At 33.6% G+C, this 12,675-nt stretch overlaps 1 protein-coding gene across 2 annotated transcripts in view; it reads right to left on the bottom strand.

The window, feature by feature from the left end:
* Positions 1–12,675, bottom strand: part of ROBO2 (roundabout guidance receptor 2) — a 633,674-nt gene that overhangs the window by 19,408 nt on the left and 601,591 nt on the right. For both annotated transcript variants that reach the window (XM_027874186.1, XM_027874188.1), the window contains exon 23: positions 6,355–6,587. In XM_027874186.1, the coding sequence (XP_027729987.1) occupies positions 6,355–6,587 (233 nt within the window). The remainder of the gene's footprint in view (positions 1–6,354; positions 6,588–12,675) is intronic.

Here is a 12,675-nt window from a genome sequence, read left to right on the forward strand (position 1 = left end):
TGTGGGAGTTGTCCTAAGCCCATATAAAGGAATGGTACAAATCACTGACCCAACACAAGCAAGGGGTATACAAGAAAGATGGTTTGTAAGGGGACAGTTTTCAAACATAGGGGAAGGATACATCCAGTGTAGAACCAAAAGAGTTCTCTGTCTTCCTTCTACCCTCAGAAACAATACTCCAGCAATGGCTAGTATAACCTTCTGAAGGTGCAATCCTGTATGGTTCATGGAGACTAACAACATCTCCCTTGCCTAACTCCACTGCCTGCTGTTTTTTATATATTTGTGATGCCAGGGGGTCACATCACTTGTACAAAAAAGCTTTCAATTATGCATTCTTGTGTTTCATTAATTTCTATCTGTACCATAACCAAGAGACGTAACTGCATTAACAAGGTCTGCTGGTCCACCAGAGCTCTCTCTCTCCCTACATACCATTATATATATTTATTTAGTATTTATTTGATAGATAGTTTTATATATATATATATATATATATATATGTATATATGTGTATATATATGCGCATTACCTCCCTCAATAGAAACTCTTAGACAGCAGGGACATTTTTGTCTTTGTATCCTAAGGACCTAACACTGGGCTGGGGCATATAGTAGGTGTTTAATAAGTGCATATTGATTGTTTGATGGTGGTGCTAGCTCCTAATGAACTCAAAATAGAGAATGTGATAATGGCAACAAAGAAATGTGATATAACCATAATAAAGGTATGTATGTACATATATATGTATATGCATATTATATATGCCTACATAAATACATGTTCTTTCTACCATTAGAATGTAAGCTCCTTGAGAGCAGGGCATATTTCCTTCTTGCTTTTGTTTCTACTGTGCTTAGTACAGTGTTTGGCACATAATAAACATTTAATAAATATTTAGAGATAGATTAATTGATTAACAAGCTTTACATGGATAAACAAATCAGAAATCAATACTTAACAAGTCAAAATGTTCACTTTTTCCCAAAGGCATATAATAACTTAGCTGTTTAGGTATTTTAGAATGTCTAATGTATCCCTCCCTTAAAGTCAGAGAGGAAATCAGGGCTATAAGATGGATAAGGAGAAAGCAATCTATAAATGTAAGGTAGGGGGCATGCATCCATTTGGGGACAAATGCTTTTAAATATCACTTTTGAGAGGAAATGTGGCATAGTGAATAAATAGCTGGTCTCAGAGTCAGGAAAGGTTGATTTTGAGCCCTACCTCTGATACAGGATGGCTTTGTTAAACTGCAAAAGTGATTTAAGTTCTCAGGATCACAGACAACTCCCTAAGATTACAAGTTAGAACAGTTATTGATGTGCTTTAGAAGGAATTTCCTCACTGGGAGTTCTCTAAACCGTTTAAATTAAAGGTCTAGAGCTTCACCCTCCCCCCAAAAAAGGGAGGAAGGAAGAAAAAATTAGAAAAGGCTTATTAATAAAACATAATTGCAACAGCTTCAAGTACTGGCCCAGCAGCAAACATATTATTGATCAACCTAGAACTTGACTCATAAGGTGTAGGAAGGCTTATCACCAGAGGTTTGGTCAGAGGTGTTGGCTTTTGGCCAAAGCAACTCACTACATAATTTACTAAAGGAAAGAGGTGTTTCTGTCTCCATAAATAAAGGGGGTTAGCCCTATTGATGAAATAAGAAAATCTTTAAAACCTACTATTTTCCTTCTTTCCTGTGAAAAATTTCACTTTCCTGTGTTTATCTGTCTATACTATGACTTTCCATCTTTCTCCTTTAGATCTTACTTATTAAGTTCTTATCAAAACTGTTAAAGGGCTTAGGAAGAATACTTCCCATGAGGAAAGTAGCACCATAACTGATTGATTAGAAGTACTTTTGTATGAAAAATTTGAATAAAAGTGTATATGTGGTAAAAAAAATGCACTAATAGAGAATAAAATATAGCAAGTAATGTATGGGTGGTCAAAACTGCTCTATTAGAAAATCTCAAATAAAAGATGGTAAGCAATCCATACCATTTTGACACTTTATAGCTGAATGCATTATCAATACATACTTAAATATATAATGAAAATGAATTTATGCCACTTAGTCAAATTTATTTCTGTTTACATATTTAACCTTTCCAGATTTTTCAGTTTTCAAATTGCTGAAAAGCCAAAAAATTCTTAAATTTATTCCAACTGCTAAAGAAAAAAATGCACACAGAACATTAAGTAGTTGCTCAAATGTTACTAAGCAGTAAAATACTATGATAAAGTGGCATCTTGCTGTGTCTCTATTACATCTTCAGCACTAAAATTAATTTATGATCAGTCATCAATTCATTTACATGTCATTTTATGCTAAATCCTTCCTTGCTGATGAATGCATATCCTTAGATCCATTAAGCTTGAGTAAAGTCTGTACTTTGTAATATGACCTTGCTAATTGTGGCATTACCATTTTTACAAGATACAAAAACTAGCAGTTTCCCATTTTCTGAACATATATTTAATCTGCAAACCACACTTACTATTAAATGCAATCTGCCTAACTGACTGTAAAATAAAATCTGAGCAAGATGTATCTCTGAACAAATCAATCCAAATATTAACCTTTGCCTTGGCAATAGACTGACTTTAGGTAACAGATCTTGTCTAATCTATAGAAGTTGTTCTATTCTCTTCAAACACATTGAATATGCCCCCACTCTCTAATTATTATATGCAGAAGAAGGAATATATAAAGCATGTAGAATTAAAAATAGGCAAATGGATATCTTTGAAACTTTACTTACATAGATGAAAACATACATTAAATAGCCTTTATCTTTCTTTTAACTATGGAAATTAAAAATAAGTATACATAGAGTATTTAAAATATTTCAAAGCTGTTATCTCTTTGGAAAATTATTTAACTGATTTTGGCAATGATAGTAATAACATGGAATTTTTGTTACTTGAATATTTCCTTAATCATTTTTGGTAGCAATTTCTATTCTTCAGGTCCTGGTGTTAAGTAGCTAAGACTCTAAAAGTTATGTACCCTAGCTTTAAGGAAAACTTCAAGATTTTATCAAATTCTTTTGTGATTCATTTGGTAAAGCTGGCTTTATCTCTCAAAGTAATAAAATAAGGGCCTGTATCCCTTCAACTGTTATATTCACATGTACTCTAACAGTTAAGTATGACAGTGTCTTTACTGGTAGATAACTTTCAGTCTCCAGACCACATTGCTATAGTAAAATCCCATGGGATTTAAATTATGATGTAATAGTTTCACTTAAAAATCCAACTATTGAGATGGGCTGAAGGAATGCTCATTAAGATGTATTTCTTGAACTTTAGTCCCTATTACTGAACTTGGGACTGAACCTGAGATCAACAAAACCCCCTTTGACCAGAGCAAGTAATAATTAATATTGAAATAATTCTTTTTTGTTTCATAGATGAATGAGGTAGAGGTAAGATTATAGACCTATATTTGAGAATTTGAGAACATAAATTTGGGAGTTCTTGACTTTTCAGCAATTTGAAAATTGAAAAATCTGGAATGATTAAAAATGCAAAGGAATAAACTTGAATTAAGTAGCATAAATTCATTTTCATTATATGTTTAAATAGATTTAATTAAGGAGCAGACTGGGTTTGATAATCTTGCAAATAAATGTGAAAGAATTATAATTGGAGGAAAGCACAAATGAGGAGTGAGTAATTATTTGTTCAGTACTATCACTCTAAAATATAGTTTTTAAATGATTTCTGTGGCCATTTTTAAACAGCTGGATCTAATCACATAAACTTATTGTGGTTACCATTCTCTCTTAGTGAGTTCATTAGAAATGGGGCAACTGATACTTTTCCCCTTGATTTGCCTTTCTCTTGCTTCATGAACCACCATTTCAAAAAAGTGTCATTCTTGAATTACTTGTTTAAGAGACAAAAAAATATTTATACTGACATGTTATTTTTATGGAAACAGCCTCAATATCAAAGATTTTCCCTAATATGGAAGCTGTCTGAAAGCAATAAAGGCAGGCAAAATTGTGCATAATTTCATATAGAGTCTTTTTAACCCCTCCAGTATTAGTTAATTTTTGACTCTGATTCTGGTTGGTTAGGGAGCTCCTGGGAATCCATTTTAACTTGACTGTCCTGTTTTAATAGGATACTCAATAAGTTAATAATAACAAAAATACAAAGGTAGTATAGAATTTTAACTAAAATAAATTACCAAATACCTCAAACCATACACAAATTCAGAGTCAAAGCTATCTTAGACTGAGATAAAAATTTTCTTTGTGGGCACTTAACATCTTAAAAGAACTAGAAAGCAAATGGAAATGGTGTATTTTTATTACCCACCTCATTTAGCACTGTTAAAGCAAGCCTTAAGTGTCTGAAGGAAACAGAGGCAATTTAGCACATTACTCATTAGCACACTGCTCTTTCTAACATTCAGATTTTATAGAATATAAGGATCCAGAAGCTCCATTTTCCTTTGTGAGAGGATCCATTTACTAGCTAGGCTCAGCAATTAAGACTTTAAGCACACCTTCCTTATAAACTTATTGTAGAAACCAGGGGGTAAAAGGTATGCTAACTGAATATTTGAAATTTTATAGTTAATTCCACTTTTCTAACAAGACATAGCTTTATTTATAAGATAAAATGATCACAGTCTATTATATCAGAATGCCCGGATATTTTTATAGATGACAGTAATTAAATTAAATTAATGTAGGAAAGCAGATTGTTTTCTTAGCTATAAAAACTTCATTTGAATGAATACTAAGGTAAATTAACTACAGTAAAAATGCCATTTTTTCCTCACCCTAGTCATATTTAAATATCTTGCAAGTTACTAATAAATGAACATGTAAATGTTCAAAATGACAGTGCCCTGATGTATAGATATATCTATCATTTCCACCATTAATAACATACAACAAAAGAGGGACATGTGCTAAACTGATTTTTAAAATTTATTGATTCCTGTATTATCATTGTAAAGCCTTCCCTACATTTCTAGCAGAAAGGCTTCAGACCTATTAGTGAGATATGCAAAAACATGCTAAATTATAACCTGAAGGAGATTAGGCTAGACATTCAAAGTAGCTTAGCTGACTAGTGCACTAATAAGTCACCCCTCTCAATTCTAAGATTCAAACTTTAACTCTGCAACCTTCAGTTGGAGCTGGTTTTGAAATCACAGTAGTAGAGCTGCAGTTCTTAAATCTTAATTAGCTTGGCAAGCAGACTGGCCTGAGGGCAAGGAGACAAACGGAAAAGTGGGATAGTGCATTGCATACTATTTAATTCAACAAGGGATGCAGAGGAAAATTATAGGTACTGATGCTTCATCACTGTCACATTCCAGCTTCCATCACTGGAAGCTTCAATGTATTTGCAGAGCTGCAATGCCCAGATAAGGGTGTAAAATCTTTAGAACTTAAAAAGCATGTGGCAGTGAAATAAAATTAAATGGGAGAACATTTAAATGCCCTCTTATAGTAAGGACAACCTAAAAGTAAATACAGAAATTAGTGGATTCCCATGAAGATTGAGCATTTGTAATGAATATTTGTTTTTCTCAGGGAACTAAATCATCACAGATATGTAGACGGTATTTTTTGGTACTAAGTATTCACTATTTAAGGACAAATGCAGAATCTATTCATACATGTTCTCTCTCTTTACCATATACTCATCTGGCTTAAAATCTGTTTCAAAAGTAACTTTAAATACGCAGCCTTTAGAGCATTTAATTTCAGATTTTGATGAACTCTGTTGCAACCTCTTGCACTGTGACTAGGATGAGAAGCTAAGGAGAAAACGGAATAAATAATTATCTTTCTCAAAGTATAAAATTACTGAATCCATGAATACAAATGTATAAAATATACTTTATATAATTACACATTTTCTCCATTCTAAAATAACACATTGTGCTGTCCTTTAGAAGCTTATTCTGAAGTCTTTTTCTCATTTTTATCAGTGAATACTTTTACAGAATAAAATATCAAGAGGCATTTTAAGATTGCATTCACTTTGTATGTTGCTCCTGATATACAAAATGTATCATTTCCAAAAGTCAATTTTTAAAAATGTAATAGACTTGCTTCTTTGGTAGACTGAACTTTTCAAAAGCTCTGAATATAATTGAGTTTTCTTTCATGTCTTTAAAGCTTTTTAAAATTCATGAATTTTCTTATCATTTTTGCAGCAAAGCAAAAATATTTCCAAATCCCCTTTTAACTTTGTGTTTCACATTAACATATTTAAAATGTTATAGAAATAGAATGAAATAAACCTTGCTAAAACATATTTGATTTGTGATACATTTAAATATATAAATAGGTCAGTTATTTCTGATAAATCAGTTGTTACCTGTCACAGAACTGTCTAGATTGTCCATACTGGATCCTGGAGTCTGCTCTTGACCTCTCAGGGGCCTAGTAATTTCTAATGCCTCCTCCTCCTCCTCCTCTTCCTCCTCATCATCATCATCGTCATCATCATCATCTGGAATATCCGTCTCCAAATCTGAAATCAGGGTTCCAGAAACATAACCTAATGGTGGAACTGGGGGCTGAGGAGGTTGGGTATTGCTTTGCATGTGCCTATAAGAAGGGGAAAAAAGCATCTTTTACATAGCACATATTTAAAATTTTAAAAAGTTAGTCTTTCTAATTATGACAGTTTAGTTATGAAAGTGGCTTATATCTAAAGTCTCAATAATTATTTCTTCCATTTCCATTCAAAACTAAGTATTTTAAAAACTTTTACTCCAATCATTTAGTTTAAACATTACATAGGTGGCACACTTGACAAAATACTGCTGAAGTAAAGAAGTCCTGAGTTCAAATCCAGTATCAGACAATTATTAGCTTTGTGACCCTGAGTAACTCAAGTTGTCTGCCTCAGTTGCTCAATTGTTAAATGGGGATAATAATAATACCTACCTTCCAGGGTTGTTGCAAGGAACGAAGGAGATAATATTTGTAAAATGTTTAGTACAATGTCTGGCACATAGTAGTTGCTTAATACATGCCTGTTCCCTTCCACACCTCCTACGTAAAAGTAAACTAGGTTACAGAAATATACCTCACTATCCATGAAGTCTCCAAATAATAGTAAAGTGGTATGATATGGTAGAAAGTACACCTGGAAGTGAGTTAGGGGCTAAAGATTCTAGTTTTATTATGCACTACTTTAAGCCTTATAGGTCTTAGTTTCTTCTTATAAAATGAGGGAGCTAATATGGGTGATTTCAAAATTTGGTCAGGGCTCAAAGTGTCTATAAATGTTCTATTCTTGAACCTCTCCATCATCTCTAAAACTCTCTCCTAAAACATTTCTAGAACCCACTCCCATGATTTCACTATTGCTTCCATGCCTATGACTCTGAAATCAATTCATTGGGCTTCTATCTCTCCCCTGGTCTACAGGCACATCTTTCAGCTGTTTCTTGTACCTTTCTGCTGAGGTATCCCAGTACTCCACAGACTTGACATGCACTGCCCTGTTTCAGCAGCAACATGTCTGGATCTTGGTCAGATGCAGGAATGAAAGGGGAGGATGGGTGAATTTGGAGATCAAAATGGTAAGGAGCCTGATTATAGTTCCCTGGTAATATTTTAAGGGTATCAGTAAATATTAGAGTACCAGTTATTGTGGTGTGGCAGTGACCTGGGACTACCTTGGTGTCATGAGTAGAGCAGAAAAGAAGAAAAGGCAATGATTGTAGTGAGCATACAGTATGGGTTGGACTAGACGGCCATTTGTAACTCAGCTACACTCCTTTGGATGCCATTATGCCCTCAGAAACCTCTTCTTTCAAGTCCGTCCACACTGGAATTCACATGCTGGCAGTACCCTCTGGCTCTGAGGCCCCTTTGATTGAAGAGGCTGGAGGAAAGAGAAGGGAGAGCTCCTCCCACATCTTCCATTTAAGAAGGGTGCTCAGAACAATCATTTATCATTTCTCATCCAGCTATACTCCTGTGGACTTCATCATGCACCACATCAGGTATCCTGCTCCATCCCCCAACTCCTTTTCAGCTTCGCTTTATTTGTTGTCTTTCTCCATTATATCGTTAGCTTTGATAGCCCGGGCCTGTTCTTTTGCCTCTTTTTTAAGCCCCAGGACTTAGCACAGTGGCTGGCACATACTAGGTGCTTAATAAATGTTTATTGTCTACCTGACTGAATTTTTGAGGTTCCTTTCAATTATGTGATTCTTCTCCTGGGCTTTGTTTTGGAAAGTCTTTGAGCAACTTCGTTCACCATCCCCTAGTGACCCAAACTTTAAAATCTTGGCATAATTTTTCCCTTTACTAACTACCTATTTACAATGAATTGCTTTCAATTCTACTTTCACAGTGTTTCTTGTTACCATCCCTTCCTCACTCATTCATAATAATACCCATCCCTCTCAATTAATAACTTTCTAACTATTGTCTCTGCCTTGAGGCTCTCTCCAGTCTAACTTTACATAGTTTATAAAATATTATTTATTTATGCAAAGGCTTGCTTGACCATGTCACTTTGACCCTTGTTCAAAAACTTTCTGTAGCTCCCTCTTGCCTGTAGAAAAAAAAAAATAGAAAGTTCCAAGTCTGACATTGAAGGCCCTCCACAATCTGTCTTCAACTTAACTTTGAATCTTTCCTCACTTGACTCTTCTTACATACTCCATGTTTCAGCCAAACTGGACACTCTTCCACTTCTGTAGGTTTGAGTACGGTTCTTCCTACCCACTTAACATCTATATTCCCACCTACATCTATATACCCTGCTTCCTTAAAACTCATTCACTTCCAAATTCTACCTCTTGAAGTCCTTTTCCAACAAGATTTAGCTTTATTTCCACTTCCTCTATGTACCTTCCCTGATCCCACCAGTTGAAAGTGATATCTTATTTGTTTTGGATCAACTTTGTCTAGAGCCAGGCTTCTTAACTTAAGGTCCAAGACCCTGTATTTTTCTTAATATTGTGATAAATTTCTTGCACGATAATTGGTCTCCTTTCTAATTCTATATATTTTAGAATTTAAACATTATTCTAAAGAATCCATTGGCTTCATCAGATTGCCAAAGGGGTACATAAAACTCACAAAAAGTTAAGAACCCCAGTCTAGAACCTGTTTCCCTTAAATTTATTTACATATGACCTTGTGCCATACTTATTTATACACATAACTTATTTATACACAGTTTATCCCTACACTAAGTTAGCTCATGGAGTCACGTTGCCAAGCATTTATTAAACACTTGCCGTGTTCATGTTCTAAAAACTGGAGATACAAAGAAAGGCAAAAAATAACAACAAAACTATAGACCTTGTTTTCAGGGAGAACACAGTCAAGTGGGAGAGAGACTATATTGTTTTTCATCTTTACATCTTCAGTACCCAGAGGAGTGCCCTGCATATTACAGGTGCTTAATAATTACTTGCTGAATTTAATATAGATTTTTAAAAAACCCTTCTACTTCCTTATATTGCGATGATTGATATAGAGTAAGAAAAGAAAGATATTTTAGCTCAGTTTATTTGAACGTAGTTCACCTAAATGAGAAATTGAGATTTGTTCTCACCTGCTAAAAAAAAAACAAAACAAAACTGATAATGGTGATTTTAGCAACTAGACTGCAATGGATTGGTCAGAGAAGAGAGCAAGTTATTTTCATATTTTACACTGCAATAACATATTAGAGTTTTTGGCAGAGATTCCTAGTAAAACTTGTTATGTAAGTATTTGGAGTAGTTCTCAAAACATCCTGTTTCTCGCTGGCCAGGAACTCCCAAACTATTTAGCTAAAGATTGTTTATTACCAAAAAGTCTGCACATATCCTCAACCATAGATTAGTGAAAATTCTATCATTTGTGACATGCTATTCAAAGTCTTGATGAATTTTGTCCTTTGATATCTGAGGCCTTTTTTTTAAAATCTTGATAGGAAAGAGATCCAAAAGGGATCCAAAAGTTTTTGCTCCTAGACTTTTAAATCAGAATTAATACCTTTTTGTTTAATTATGTTGATAATATTACATCAGTTACTTCTTTTTGCATTGGTTTCATATTTCTTTTCTAAATTTCAATTTTAGTGTGCATGTAGGATCATCTCTTGGGTAAGTGGACATTGGCAGTTCACATGTGTATGACCAATGATTGAAAGTTAATTTCATGCTGAGAAATGGCGAACTGAAAAATTCTATTCCTGAACAAGCTATGGAAAGCTGAATTTTTCCTTAGACACTGAGAATGGTAGGTATTAGCAGTATAATAAGAGTGAGACATAAATATTTACTCACATGATATGTTCATCTACTATCCAATTCTTTTTCTGATTTTCTTGAAATTTTAAGTGAAAAGGTAAGGAAGGCAATATTATTCAAGAACTTGGGTCTTGGTTTCCTACTATCTTTGATAGCCTTTGTTAATCTTGATATGATAACCCTAATTAACTAAATAATGACTCACTTAGAATGAAACAGCAATCAGTGGCAATGCTAATTGGATTGAAAAATCTCTTAATTCTTTTTTCTTTTATCAATTCCTTCACACTGCAGCTACCACAGAGAGTATTTGGGAGCAGAAGAAAAGAAAAGAAGGTAATTTACAAGTGGTTTAAAGATCTCTCTCTCTCTCTAAAAATATATAAAGATAGACATTTTTATACACAAAGAATTTTTCCTTTCAAGATGTTTTTCTTTTAAGAGTATTTTCCTTTCAAGTTTTATGCTAGATTTGGTGATTTGGGATAGGGAAAAAACCTATTACATTCTCAGGACATTGTTGGTTTCTTCTCACAATACTGGACATACATTAAGCAATATACAGCCTATAAACAATATACTTTTAGGTAACCAAGGGATTTTGCTAACTCTATGACTTTTGGGCTCAACTAACTCTATGACTTTCTGTGGGGCTCAGTTTACTTATATATAAATTGAAGGGGTCAATTGTAAGGTCATTTCTAGCTTAAAGTCCCATAAACTGAGGCAAGGGGGAATGGTAGAGAACTAAATGCACACTAGATTTTGCCTTCCTCAACTCCAGGTCCAGACAATGACAGGCAGTCAACTAATTTTTAATGGATTCATTCTAATTAGAGAACCCTCTGCTGGCCTTATGATTATCATTTCAAAGCATAATTATGGAAAGGAAATTTTTTTTCATTATTTTCTTTCCAAAATGAGGGACAATGCTGATGAAAATAGATTAGGGTTATGCAAAGAAGGAAAATATAGGAGTGTATATATCCATATAAACACACACATATGTACATAGATCTATTATCTATCCATCTTGTTTATTCCCTTCCCACTTTGATTTTTAGATTATATATAAGAAATAAATTGTTCTTGAGTCATATATCATTATGCATGTTTTAATACTCATTGAACTGATATTTCAATTTTGGCTAATACCTGAGAAACCAATAATATAGCTATATTTTGGTAGTTTATTTCCCTTGATAATCTGATCCTATCCCATTTACAATTTGTTATGGTCATTAGAGAAGCAGGACCTATAGCCTAGTTACCCAAAAGATGCAGGATCACCATGTAGTGGAATTTCCCTAGAAATACAAGTTCCTGATCCCTAAAACCAAGAGATGTGGGGATTCACTTTGCTAATATAAGATTTATCCAAATTGATAACATCAAGGATATGTTGTCAGAAAAGGAAAGATGGTACAGGAAGAAAATAGTAAGATATATGTGTGAAGAGTCCTAAAATGAAGAGGAAGAGACATATCATTCCACTACCAATGTTCTGCCATTGGCACATAGTAACAGGGTTGAATTTGGATGAATTTTGCAATTTGTGGAATTAATGTCGTTTTATGGCTTGGGGAGAAAAATATAGCAGCCTAGAGTTTATAATTAATCCTCTCTTAATGTAATAACAATAATAGGTAGCATTTATATAGTGCTTTGCAGTTTGCGAAACACATTAATCATCAAATTTGAACCTCACAACAACTTTGTAAGGTGATTGTTACAGATGACTAAAGTGAGATTGAGAGTTTAAATCACTTGCCTAAGGTCAAACAATTAATAAATATCTGAGACAGGATTCGAACTTAGGTCTTTCTGACTCCAAGTCCAACCACTGTGTGACATACATGTAGCTGTCATGATAAATTTGGTGTTATTACACACTACATTTTTTCTTGTAAAATATACATATATGCATGTGTAAATGTATATGTGTAAGTCTGTGTGTATGTATAAACTAAACAAGCTTCTGTGGAAGAAACTATAGTTGAATGTCAATACCAGAAGCTAATTATACACACAAACTGTCACATATCTAGAAATTTTATGTGTGTATATGTACATACATACAATTTCAATTCAACAGAAATGTGGAAGGGAATAAACATTTTTATAGTACCTACTATGTGCCAGGTACTATGCTAAGTTTTTTATAAATGTTATCTCATTTTATCAGACTTTTGAATGCCAACTACATGCAATATATGTTTAATTGAATAGTCAAAAAAATTTGTATTTTAATCCCATGTTAGAAATGAACTGTTAGTCACTTAATCTCCTAATTAATTTGCTATCTATGAAATTGGGAGTTTGACTATATGAACTCTAAGGTACCTTCTTGCTCTATTCTTCTATGTCCTTGAACTCAATATTATATATACATACTGATCTCTCTAGACATCTATTTGTTTTGTTCTGGT

Source organism: Vombatus ursinus, unplaced genomic scaffold (assembly GCF_900497805.2).
Source record: "Vombatus ursinus unplaced genomic scaffold, bare-nosed wombat genome assembly UNPS02014805.1, whole genome shotgun sequence".
NCBI lineage: Eukaryota > Metazoa > Chordata > Mammalia > Diprotodontia > Vombatidae > Vombatus > Vombatus ursinus.